The sequence below is a fragment of the Citrus sinensis genome, chromosome 7 (assembly GCF_022201045.2).
Source record: "Citrus sinensis cultivar Valencia sweet orange chromosome 7, DVS_A1.0, whole genome shotgun sequence".
Taxonomy (NCBI): Eukaryota; Viridiplantae; Streptophyta; class Magnoliopsida; order Sapindales; family Rutaceae; genus Citrus; species Citrus sinensis.
In genome coordinates this window covers 8620073-8634269 of record NC_068562.1, presented here as the reverse complement: position 1 = coordinate 8634269, position 14197 = coordinate 8620073, and the positions used below count along the sequence as shown (strand labels likewise).

Here is a 14197-nt window from a genome sequence, read left to right as displayed (position 1 = left end):
TACACGCGCTCATTGAAATTTTGGATTTTAGTCATAAAACGGTGATCGGGTGTTGAGATTCTAAATAGGAGTTGTGCCATTAGTTAGAATCTTAACTGAGCGCGCCTGATCTCTTGTAGTAATTATGCTTAGAATTTTAATGGGTGAAACTTTATTTTTAAACTGTGGACTGACTTGATCGAATTATTTTTAAACAATTTTTTAAGCTGATTATTTAAATTTCAAGAAATATAAAATTAAAAAAATTAATTTAAACTTCATTTACTCCTTTAATTTTTTTAATTTATTTAAAATTGACTAGCCTAACTTGTCTTTGTATTTAAATTCAGGTGGACAGATAAATAAAGATAAATGAAAATCATTAAAAAAAACACACACACTAGCGTCATAAATGATAGAAATGTGTGCATTGCTGACATCATTAGAACACTCGCCGGACGCGCTAAATTCGCGAGTAGGGAGAGCTCCCCGAAAAATACATACGGAAGTAACGGAAGTCGTTGTATCGTATTTGTACGTAAAAATTACCGCCGACTCGCAAAGAAGATGGGGCGTTAAAGCTCGAACGTGTGGGTCGGTCGGAGGCTAAAAAGTGAAAATCGAAAACGAGCCAGTCGCATTCACGACCGCGAACTCATCGGTGGTCCCCACACCAACAGAGGAAAAGCCACTACTTCCGTCAATCGACACGTATCCAACTCAGTCATTTTATCAAAGGGCTACGTAGGTGAAAGCCGAGGCCTGAGAGCCTAAGGGCCTGAGGTTTCGTCTCTCAGTATCCAAAACCCAGGCACCAATTAGCCGACCAAGCCAGACCAAACCAGACCCTCGGGTCAGTTGTTTCGAGGTCTAAGCTAACCATGTGGCCTGGTTTAGGTTAACCCTTGTTTGTGGTCAAGGTTAAGGTTGTTTGTCTCCTCTCGTCATCATGATTGAAGTCACAAGGCGTAGCATATGTTATTCTTTTCGGACAAAGAATGATGGGTGGCTGTTTTTTGTTTACTAGGAAAATGTGTAATGCTCATTGCTTTTATTTTAATTATATCTTACTTTTTTTTTTTTTACATGCCAAGATTTTACCCCCTGGCATTTCTTTAATATATAATAACATGCTATAGCTGTATTTACACATTGATTAAACTTAAGAAATTAGAACACACAATATGGTATATGAATCGATTTTATATGAAGTAATATATATATAATTATACTAAAATAATAAATAATTACTATGTTTTAAGCCACATGACAACATAATAATTTTTCTTTTAAATAAAGATAAATTAATCTTACACTTATAAATATTTATACGAGAAGAAGAAGTCTCCATGAAAAATTAAACTATTTCTCTCCATTTTATCATTCAACCAATGACTTAATAAGTGACAATAATTGAATTAGGTTAAATATCTTCACTTAATACCCTTTTTTTTTTTAAAAAAAAAGCATCAATAGACAATATCAATTATTGAAAGCGTATAAATACGATAATTAAATATAAAAACGAGCTCATCATTTTTTTAAAAAAATTATTTTCTGTCTTGACCAATGACCAATAGCAATATTAATGTTAGGCAGTCACCGCGTGGTTATTTGTAGAAGACACATTTTTTTTTTCGCCGACCAAATCTTGATACTATAAATCTTTGAATCGTAACCCTATCATATTAAACAAAAATGCCATTGGTCCCTGTCTACGAGAACAAGAGACTGTTGCTTTCTGAAAATAACTCATTTGAATGGAATTTTTTTCCTTCTACATTCAAACTACACATACAGAAGCATCATTTTCAAATATATATTGTTACGAATATGACTGTCACATATGAGATAATGTATATAATATATATAATATGTGCCCACGGTATTTTGCTCGGAATTTTTACCAAATTTGATGCTCGCGATACAATTCATGTTGCGGAAATACTTTTATTGATCGACAACAATTCAACATCCATCTTATTTGAAAGTAACGCATTTCGATTTTTTTTTTAATTTATTAACATCCCCGCACGTGGGGTGAGAGAAATTTGTCAAAAATAGGTTTGACATTTTAATTTCAAAGTATTTAAATAAACTATAATTTTTAAAAAATTAAATTAAATTAGGTAAGTTGCTTGCCGGTCCAATTAAGTGTTACTTTCTTTCAATGTTCTTAATAATAAAACCTAACCAAATTAAAACTCGATTCAACTTGTTTAGATTAATAAAGTAAACCAAATTGACGTAAATATACCAATTAAGTCAGTTTATAAAAATCAAACGGATTAGTATTGAGTGATGCGTAATTTATTATTTAGTATTATGCAGACCGTTTAATTTTTATAAATATAATTAGAAAATTAAAATGGAGGGGAAAAAATAACAAAAAAAATACAAGAGAGTCATTAAAAAGATCACGCAAGGACAAAATGGTCATGAAAGTTCGGTTTGTTTGGTGAGCCGCTGAAAAGAATAATATTACACAACACGTATATCATCAATTCCCGTAAACATTTGGCGATTATCAGACGATTCCCTTTTTCCTGATTTATTAAACAAAGTTGACTAGCGTACGGACGGGACCATAGGTTTTACGATACCACACACCCGAAAGCAGCAAAGAAAGAATATAAGAGCCCTTCCTTTTAACCTTTAAGCTGCAGAGATCAGATCGGCGGAATCGTGTCAGATCCTGTCCACGTGACACATATCCCCAGATGATGAAACAATCAGACGGTCAGAAATCATCGCGGACGCTTGATATGATGGACAGGACCTCTTGAGATACTTGCTTTTGTGGCACGGGAGAGAGGGCCGGACAACGATATCATAGGATCTGCATGCTTTAACTGCACGAGCCCTGCAATTATGGATCCGATCCTGCAAATAATCTCTACATGTATTCAAAAAATACATACATACATTAAAAAAAAAAAAAAAAAAATTCCAAAGCCATTACCCATACGTCCATCACTTTCTTGACCAGAAAGAAAGCAACCCCATGTAATTTTTTAAATTTACTTTAAGCCTCCCTCAGGGCGTCAATTATGTCCTGCTTATCCAAATTAATTATAACATAATTAGCAGAAAAAGTCACGACTTAAGTTTCTTTGACGTGTAGGCAACACTCATTTGCGTAGATGTGTTAATACATAATACGAACAATTTGTCTACTAATGGTTCTCACTCAAGAAGGGCATTTTTGTCAATTAATATTGGGATGAAGTGGATTGACAAGATATGAGACACGATGTGTAAGAAAATTAAGCATGCAGCCCAACTAAAAGTTGGTGCTAAATTTAGGACTCTAATTTTAGGGAGAGGTAGTAGAATTATTTTAAAAAGAAATTTAAAAAAAAAAAATAGTTCCTCATGTGATTGGCCACGTTTCTTCCTACAGATCTTTAATCTTAAGTTTGACCATTTATGGAATTATAAAACAGCTTCTTAATGAATGTCAAAATAAATAGGATTTTTCTGGTTTCTTATCCCGGTATTTTGAAGAAATTTTCTTTGATGTTTGACTGAAATTTAGATGAACCCATCATCTTAAAGGTTTGTAACAAACCACACTTAAGAACGAACTAATTACTCTAATGTCATAATTAGATAGTAAAAAAATCTTCTATGTTACGAAGATATCGAGTTGATAATAAGATCTAATAATCTCTTGTTACAGTGACACTTTCACTCATTCATAATAATGTGAAAAATTATTAGCTGAAGATACAAATAAATTATTAGTTACATTCAATCAAATTACATTTCACCTACAATTATGACTAAATAATTGTATGATCAAATCACGAATCTCCATTGTAATTGATTCATACCTAATAAAAGTACTTATGTTTCACCTAAGACTCTGTTAGAGAAAATATCTTGGTTCTTATAGGCCAATAAAAGCTTAAAAGCACTCTTGTCACAAAAGTTTAACTAAATTACCTTTAATTAACAAGAACAAGCGACTATTTAATTATCATATAACCACCCTCACTCTAATCCATAATCTTTCTTAATTATCTTGTCACTTTCACTCCCTCGCTCTCTCTCTCTCTCTCTCTCTCTCTCTCTCTCTCTCGGACAAAACTCTAATAAAGGGGGGATGTTTGGGGCAGTGTGCTCATAAGTCTATCGAGCAAAGCTGGTCTTGTTTCACTGTCTTTCTTTGTATGCAAATCAAAGGAAAAGAGAAAAAGAAAAATGAGAGAGTCAGCAGGTCAGCAACAGGCAAACAACAACAGCACGCTTTGCTTCCTGAACTAAGCAACCTAACGTTGTTGTTATTCAGACACACCCCTTCTCTCCCTCCTCTTTGGTTGCGTGTGTGTTATGATCTTTTAATAGCTTCCTGTTCTTGTGTTTGTGCAAGAGAATCTCTATCTTTCTCTCTTTTTTCATTTTTTTTAATGTCTTTTCTCTGATATTCACCTATTCCTCTTGTATAACAGCAAGCCCCTAAAAGCAAAGAATCCCACTAGTCTTGCAGCAGCATAACAAGCTAGCTATACCCCTACTCTTATTATCATTGTACTAGCTTCTCTTTCTCTCTATATTATTTTTGGCTCTTCTTTTGTTGCTAACTCTTCTTTCTGGGTTCTATTTCGTTGAAGGTTTGAGTTTTCATCTGCGTTCTTGCTCGTATAGTGAAGATCTTTAGTGTTCTCTCACGTTTTCCAATCTGGATTCTTTGTTTTGAGTGTTAAAGGTCTTGTTTTTGATGATACCAGGATGTGGGTTGTCTTGTTTTTGAGCTCAGGTTAAGCATTTGCTAAGGTAAATGCATGTTTTAGAAAGTTGAGTTGACGAGTTCTTTTTATCTTTGAATGTTCAAGTGGCTAACTTTTTGTCGCTTCTTGTGTCTTTCAGGTTTCTTGATAAACGTTTCTGTCTTGAAAGTGGAATAAAAATTTTTGATCTTTAATCAGTTATTGGAGTTACTTCTGTATCTGTTTCTATGGAGGGTTGTTCAAAAACTGGTGAGCAGGCTTGTCCCCAACTGCTGGATTTGATGGCTAAAGAAAGAAGAAAGTGGCTTGTGATGAGAGATGGAGAAGCGTCATCCTCAGAGGAGAAGAAGCTTGAGCTGAGGCTTGGACCACCAGGTGGTGAAGATAAGCGTTGGTCTCTCAAAGATTCCACCAACAGAGAAAGAGATGATCATCATCATCAGTATCTTCTTTCTCTTGGATACTTCTCTTCCACTAACAATAGCAACAACAATGGCTTTTCATTTCTTCATCATCATTCCTCACGAAGCTTGCCTGTTATGGCAAAGGAATCCTCACAGCCCTGTTGCACTAAAGTTGCAGACTTGCAGTCTGCTGCCGAAAAGAAAGCATTTCCATCTTCAGCTCCTGCAAAAAATACAGCTGTTCCCAACAGCTCTCAGAAAAGGTACCTCAGCTTTTCACCTCTCTCTTTCTCTCTCTCTCTCTTTATTAGACAGGATATTCAGTCTTCAGAGTCACATTGTTATGTGTTTGTTTGTGTGTGGTCCTTGGATTTTTTGTTTTGTTCCTCTATTTTTTTTCTTTATTATGTCTTTTCAGTCTATAAAACTTTTTTTAAAATCCATGTTTTCGAAATTTCACCAATCACCTATATTCTCAGCTTCCTTGTTTAAGGCAATTACTTACTGTTTCGCTTATCTCCTGCCCCCTTTTTTTCAGTGAATTCTTGACCTCTGTTATTATAGTCTAAATGTTATCTCCTATGCTATTTGCCATTTATTAGAGTTATTTATCTTTTGGGGGTTAATTTTTGGTGTCTAATTCTTTTTTATGGCTCAATAATTAAAAACAGGACTGCTCCTGCTCCAGTGGTGGGCTGGCCTCCAATTCGTTCATTTAGGAAGAATCTTGCTGGCGCAAGTGCTTCTAAATTACCAGCTTCTGAGTCTCCTAACGATGTCCCAAGCAAGACTGTTGATGAAAAACCGGCTCATGAGCCTGGCAGGAAAAACCCTTTTGTGAAGATTAACATGGATGGTGTCCCTATTGGAAGGAAAGTTGACCTCAATGCTTATGATAGCTATGAAAAACTCTCAGCTGCTGTTGATGAACTCTTCAGAGGCCTCCTTGCAGGTTTTTTTTTTTTAACTTCAATTAACTAATTATACCCTCGTGGTCAAATTTAATTTTACTGCTTATAATTGAGAGGATATTGAACAATAATTGGTCTTCTAGTTTTGGCAGTAAAGTGCACATGCTGTAGATTGCTTTGATTTGATAGTTGTTATCATTGTTACAAGTTTATTTACAATTCTTTCATATATTGTAGATAAGTCATTAGCACACAACCTGAATTCGAGACTTGCCTATGATTAACAACCCACTAATAATAGTGTGTGGATTTTGTAATGTGTCTAGACGTCATATGGTCAATCGAATATCTAAATTAAGGGCAATCCTTATTCAAATTGCGAATATAATTAAGAACAGAGCTCTGGGCTATTAAGATTTGTCTTTTAGCTTAGTTTAAAGTTTTTAAATTGTTAAACATACATGTTAATGACTTTTGTACAGAGATGTGATTATCTTATTTCATTTGTCGTTTTTCAGCTCAAAGAGATTCCTCTGCTGGTGGATTAGTGAACAAGCAAGAGGAAGAGAAAGCAATTACTGGTGTTTTGGATGGAAGTGGGGAATATACCCTTGTTTATGAGGATAACGAAGGTGACAGGATGCTGGTTGGGGATGTCCCGTGGCAGTAAGCATCTCTATCACCATGGATCTGATGCATTTTCAAAATTATTCTAGTTTATATTATATTCCCACTCAGTGATTTTAGCCTATAACATAACAGTATTTTGTTGTTTAATTTGTTCTGAAAAACAGCATTAGGTTCCAAATCTAATAATACTGATTCCCTCTTATTACTCTCATATTCTGTTTCTCATGTATGCATTCCCGAAAACCTATGCTATAACTCAAGCGCTTTGTGCAACTTTGCTGGTGTTGTCACTCGTGATTGACTGCTTATATAATATGGAATTTGCAGCATGTTTGTATCAACAGTGACGAGGCTGCGCGTGTTGAAGAGCTCTGAAGTTTCTGCCTTAAGCCGTGAGAAGTGTACGTACAGATTTGAAGCTTTTATTAATTAGTAAACAGGTTTTCCGATATCTGATAACATTGCTATTTTGCAGTTGGAAACAGCAGGCAGGACAAGATACTGGCTTGACTGACCCATGCATTGAGATGAAGAAAAATGATAGCTCTATAAGTTTGAAGGAAGAGTCTTGAATTGTGTTATCATTTTGAGATTTTGTTTCTCTGTTTTGTATGAACTTGTTTGCACTTACCGTAAATATAATATTATGTAGCCTTTGTGTAACTTTTAACCTGTTCCCTTGATTTTATGCTTTTGATGCTTCTTCATCAATGCAACTTTGGGACAAAGCTTTAATATCAAATATATATTGTGTCATTTCTTTTTCAATCTCTATTTTTGTATTGGCATTGTTAAGTTGTCTTTCTCAAGCTCTGCTCTGTATCTGCCGCACATCATAAATTACAAAAAATATGGAGAGTATGTTGATGGTACTTAAATATTTGTGACGATTGTTGCAACATACAACGGTACGGTTGGTTATAAAGCAGTACAACAAGTTGATGGTTGTGCAGTGGTGGGCGGCTCTCAGGCTCTGTGATTGTGGGCTTGTAGCTTCCTTTTCCCGGTAAAATGAACCGTTGATTTTGAGTGCCGGGTCATGTTTACAAAATGTTCAGAGCCCTTTTGAGCTGTGTAGTTTCCAGAGGATGATGGGTTGTAAAGCTCTTGCTCTGGTTCTTTTTTAGATTCCATGAAACTTGTTGCTGTTTGCTAAGTACAGTATTCAGAGGGTTCCTTTCGGCGTTGGGTGGAGAGAAAATAGAGAAAAAAAGTTATGCCCTTTTTGTTCAAAGGATCGGTTCATCCACCACAGCAGCAGTCTCCTGTTATTAATATCAATAAAGTAGGGGTGCGTTTGGAATTGAGATTGGACAGCTGTAGTTTTAAAAGTACAGTATTAAAATATTTGGTAAACACTAACTATTGTAGTTTAGAAGATATGTTAATATGATTTTTCAATTGTATCATAGAAAATCTTTTATATATTTAATAATTTTATTAAAATTATTATTTAAAATTTATATTTATTACATATTATTAATTTTTGTTTCATAATTACAGTTTATTTTTTCTACAGTAACTGTAACTTAAAAGTTATAGCACTTCAATTCCAAACACACCCTAGGATTCGACACTTCTTTCCTCCCAAAAAAATCTCACTGATTTTGTATGATATATGAGAATTAAAGGGGCTACGGTTAATGTTACGAGAATTTATAACGTTAAATTTGTAAATCTCCGTATTATAAGCTGAATTTTGTAGTGTGAACTTGTTTGGATTTTGGGGTGCATGATAGGAGTGAGAGAGTAGTGGAAATTTTGGATAAGAGTTGAAACACAGAGAAATGGGGAGAATTGAAGGGCTTTTATCATGGGGAGCTGCCTAACTTTGGGAAGAAAAATAAGACCAGTCTTCTTTTCATTAAGCAGTTGTGTTTTCAGCAGTTTTGGGAAAGACCATTCACATTAAAAACTAATTAGCTAGGAGGATGTTACTGGCTTCGAGAAAATTAAGCTTATTTGAGTTGTTTGACACCCCGTTTCGAGAAAATTAAGTTTATTTGAATTGTTTGACACTTCCTTCCCTTAAATGTAAGGTTGATTTTTTTATGGTAGACTTCAATAGTTGGCCAGCTCATGTGGACCTAAAGAATAGTGCATCATCCAACACTAACTACATCAGTGAATCAAATATGTCTAAGACTTCAAATCATCCTAAACACATCTCTCAGAGAAGTGATAATGCAGACGATTTTCCTAATTGAAACGCCACTTTGATGCTATCTCCTCATTCGACGTCCAAGCATCCATCTGAAGACACGTAACACGGTGATGCTACCCATCTTGGTTGTTCGCTGTGTATATTCTCATTATACTCTCAAAAAAGAGAAGTGCACTGGCTCGTCATTGTCTCACACCATGTAAATTGGAGGGGTCGGAGCCTTGATACAACAATCTGGTGGGTTTGCAGGGCCCCCGATGGGATCTTATTGTAACTACGTATGGCAACGGGGCGGTTATTATGCAGGAATGCCAATACTTGTACTCGTAACCGTTTGATAGTGGACATTCTCGTCACCAATCCTTACCTATTGTGGGTTTGAATGTGTACGTGTTGGGGATTTTCTGTTAAAAAATATAGATATCCATCCCCTTCCCCTATCCCCTTTTAATTTAATGATTATTAAATTCAATTTTAATTAATCTATTATTAAATAGAAATGCTAATTCTATTTAAATAAAAAAATATAAAAATTGCAAAAATAGTTGGAACAATAATGTGACGAGATGGCTAATACAGTTTGGAATACAAAATCCTATTAGATTGTACGTAGAATACTTCTCAAATACATGACTAAATCGGGGGGGGGGGGGGGAAACTATAGGTTCCCAACAATATATCAGCTTCAGAACAATGAATTGATTGGAGAAGTAGCACTGGAAAAATAAAAAACCACAAACAAAGAATAAGAAGGAAATTTTCAATATTTATATGGAGAAATACCTGATGAAATATTTGATGATTGATGCCTGCCGATTGATGAATAATGTTAAGAATTTCAATTGATTTTTTCCCTTAAACTATAAAAATATGGACATCCAAGATGGAGGTTATTTTATTGATTTTGGAAAGAAATTCAGTCATAGTAATCAGACCATCTTTAGCTATTTTTCGGGTCAATATTGTAATGATCAGAAACGGCATCTTGAATTAAATCTTCTAAAGATAGTCTTTAAAATATCGAATTTGGGTACTCCTTAGGGTTTCAAAAACATTCACAATTAAAGACATTTTGGAAGTGGGGTTTTACTTTTGCTGCAAATTTCAGTACTGCCATTTTGCTGCTTTTGATTTGGTTTTTTGTTTTGCACTTAATTAGAAGATTTGGTTTATTTATATGGGTTGGAGAGTATTTAGCGCAACAATTTTATCACCAATTCACTCTTTTTTTGGAAATGTACTTTGGGTATAGTTGAACTTTAAAAGGAGTTCAGTTGTTCCACTTATTGTTGCATTTAGGGACTCTACAAAAAACACTGCTATGCTTTTGTTAAAACATACCACGTCCCTAAGTCTCAATAAAAAATTTTTATCCACGGAATTGGTTCAGAATTGTTGATAGGGAACACACGCGCGCGCACACACACACACACACATTGCTACTATTATACATCTTTACGCGAATCTATCCATGCAATTAAAAGAAGATTTCAACGTTGAAGTAATCAAAAACTATTAGTATTCTCATTGATTCTGGATAACTTTGAATTAAATGATGTACATGCTTGAGTTTGTACTATGCATCGAGTCAGCTCAAAACCTAATTTCTAAATGAATTACAATTGTTATTGTGATCTAAATCCTAGGAGGGAGATTGTGATGGTTCATATTGCTAGCTTGAGACAAATTATAATTTTGATTTTTTTTTAAACTAAGAAGATGCGTGTTTAATGAAAAATACTCGCGTGGAGTTTAATAGCAAATCCGTCAAAGATTTGTTATTAAATGTGAACTGTATACCATCTAAAAGATACAATGTTTGAGATGATTAGCATTACTTTAACTCGATATATATAAGAAAAAGAATAAAAAATTAAATTATACACCAAAATACAAAGGTCTTGCAACACTTTTTTGGGATGAACAAGAACTTTATACACATCAAAATGGGAAAATGGTTTGAATGCTTCACCTTTGAAAATGGGCGTACCAATAAATTGCTTAGTACTCCATCAACTACTCAAACAAGCTACTTCTTATATTTCAAAGCAAACCAAACGACGCTTAAATAGATTACCTTGATATTTTGAAGGGTGTGATCACCGGATCAAATATGCGAGTTGCATTTACTTGATAATAAGATCAAACTAAATGCCATTAACGAATTTATTACAAATAATGCAAAATAACAGTTTTATCCAACACCATAAAATGCTCCAAAAACCACAACTATATATATAAAAAATATCATCTTTCACTAAAAAAAAATTACAAACATAAATATGCATATAAATATACCCAAATAGGTCTCAAGCATCCTACAATGATTACAAATATTCTTTCATATAAATGATTTCCTTATGAAGACACCAAAATCTCAAAACAATATTAATTAGAATTTAATTAATGATAAAACTGAGACAAGCTTCTAATTAATGCAAAAACACAAAGTAGCTTAGCTCAACATACCCCTTTATCTTTTTGATCGGCTGCCTGGCAAAATCCTGTATGCCGTATATATATATATATAAAGTACACAAATACGTCAACGAATGGGTAGCCAAGCACGGCGGTGGCGCCTCCGGACTCGGTAGAGTTTTGGGATGAAAGAGGCAGCGTGAACGACCATTGAGTTAGAGCAAATTTGCATATATGTATATATGTCTTTGTATCATATCACTTTGTGAGAGTATGTTACTGTGCGCGATGCTTGTTGCTCGTATATCATGAAGCCATTATAAGGCATTTTGTAAGTGGGTTTGGTTTTGTAAGTGGGGTTTTGCTTCTACAACAATTTCACTTCTGCCATTTTAAATTTAATTATATTCGGTTTACGGTTTTTGCGAGATATTCTAAAATACATCCCAAGTGCTATACCTCAATTAATGTATATAAATCATGTATGCATTTATTTTAGAAAAATCACCGTATAGTTAATAGTTATATTTTAACTTAATTACATATAACATGCATACATTAATTAAGAGTAATACCTCTAGATACCCTAAAATTTCTAAAGTTTTGCATAGATTAATTAATTAGACCAACAAAAACATCTTTTTTTTCTCCTCTAATTGTAGAATCATTTAAATTCTTTTTATGTAGCCATTTAAACTTAAATTAAAGAAAAACATTCCGCAATCAAGCCAGCTGACATTTTATGCTGCGTATCAGCAAAATTTCATTTGTGTCCCTTTAGCTTTATAATTATTCATATAATAATAACATTTTTATTTTATTTTCAAGTATGTCCTGAGTTCTTATTAAAAAAAAGTATGTCTTGAATTCAACTACTACTACTTCTTCTTCTTTTTCAATTATAATTTAGAGACTTATTTTATAAAATAATTAAATTATATATTTATTGAATAAATTGAAATCATTATGGGGCCAAGATGTTATTATTGCTTTAACTTATTATAAAAAATATTATGGTTTGATCTAATTAAATTAACAATATGTCAACATATAATAATATCACTAATTTTAGAAATACAAAATGACATAGTAACAATTAACAATATTTCATAGTTTGTTTCTTTCATAATCATGTATACTTGTTCTTTTTTTTTCATTAAATCAAATTATTCAAGTATTTCACTTTTTCTGTCACTAAAGTAAAAATGAATTTATAGATAATCTTTTTAATGTACAATTTTAATGATTTATATTATAAAATTTTTGTTGCATTGTTATAGTTCTATTATTAGATATATGTGTTAAGAGTTTTGATGCTGCGTTACTTTACACACACACGTGCGCGCGACATCCACTCAAATATTTACAATAAATTTATAAATTAGTCCAGGGTAATAAATAGTTATAAGTCTGTCCTTGGTCTGCGTGTTTGTTTTATCATTATGTTGGCAAAACGGTTACTTGCCAAGTCGTTTAGATCTTTATGTTGATATAAATCTTGTGTGATGTATTTGTAAATATTTTAGGTAAACCACCTAATACAGTTGGATTAAAAAGTTATAAAAAAAAAAAAAAAGGTTGAAGATCTTCTTTAGAGAATATAGTGTTTTTCTATGAAAGAATATAACCTTAATATCATTCTTCATCAAATGAAGAAGTAGAAGAAAAAAGAAAGGACGGGGACGAAAATGGATAATATATCTTAATTTTGAATTTCAGACGATGCTCGATATACACACACTCAAGCATAATCACGTTGTGGCGGAATATATACAATAATGATGATAACTACAATGTAATTTTTGGGTACAAAAGGGGTCTTTTTTAAAGCAGATTTTTGTATAATTTTTTTAAATACATGCGTCATATTCCCAACTACTGGCTGTGGTAGCGACGGGGGAACTTTTTTTCTCAAATTTTCAACTGAGATTTCATTGAACTTTGAAAGAGCACTCTCCATGGCCTCCCCCCCACTAGTGTATGCATATAATTCTAATAGGGAACCCTCCTTTGGTCAATGTAACAATGAATAATATGTCAAGGTCAAGCGTCTCCCCTTGTGCATATCTCTTTCTTTAAATTAAAGTGTAAGCGGTATTCTACTTGTGTCTTCATTCTTCAAATACAAAATCATTTCAAGTGTTTTGCTTCTCAATTGAACTGCAGATTTTCATTTTGCACTGACCAGTCTGCGCCAAATAGATTTATAATATATTTACTCTGTACATTGTCAAAGTTTAAAGCTGTTGTGATTACTGAAGTCGCACAAAAAAGAATTATTCCAAAATAAAGAAAGCAAATGCAAAAAAACATGGAAAGTGAAATTAATTTGAAATTTTTTTTTGCATTGTACTGATTTTCATCATAGGAATAAGTAATTAATTTGAGCTGGAAAGAGCAATTGTAAACCAAAGCATAGACTTAAATAACAATATTCTCTTGTTATATGAGCTTAGCAATAAAATCACCAAATTCCGCTATCCTTCTACATTGAAAACACAAGAAGATAACACTTTCCATTTATCTAGCGCAGCTGTTATCTTTTTCGATATCAAATCTCCAAGGCCATCAATCTTCTTCCTCAAACATAAACATTTATAATTAAGTCGAATTAAACTCTTCTTCTTTGGTAATCATCTCTGAAGGTTCTTAAGCCTTTGATTGTCCGAATTCCAACTATTAGAGAAGAAACAAATAGTGAATTGCACCTGTTTGCCTTGTAAGTTCTAAAGTTGACCCATTACTCTTGACGATTTTTACAAATTGGATTTGAACGTGTAATTACAAAAGGTATTCTGACGCTCGAGTTGGTATTTATGTTGGGAGAATATTTGGATTTAGATTTCTCTTGACTTTTTTGTGAATTACCCAAACGATCATTTCTCGATCCTTTTGGCTTTATTTATAGACCGATAAACGCAAAATTGAAGAGAGATTTCGTTCTGAATCTCAGTCTCC

General features: G+C 33.4%; 1 protein-coding gene across 1 annotated transcript; it reads left to right on the top strand.

Moving 5' to 3' along the window:
* Positions 1-4073: 4073 nt before the first annotated feature.
* On the top strand, positions 4074-7425 carry LOC102612399 (auxin-responsive protein IAA26-like). Its single transcript, XM_006465637.4, has 6 exons — positions 4074-4758; positions 4852-5379; positions 5788-6068; positions 6546-6693; positions 6985-7058; positions 7133-7425. The coding sequence occupies exons 2-6, from the start codon at positions 4940-4942 to the stop codon at positions 7165-7167; spliced, it is 978 nt and encodes a 325-aa protein (XP_006465700.2). The 5' UTR covers positions 4074-4758; positions 4852-4939; the 3' UTR covers positions 7168-7425.
* The last annotated feature ends 6772 nt before the right edge of the window (positions 7426-14197 follow it).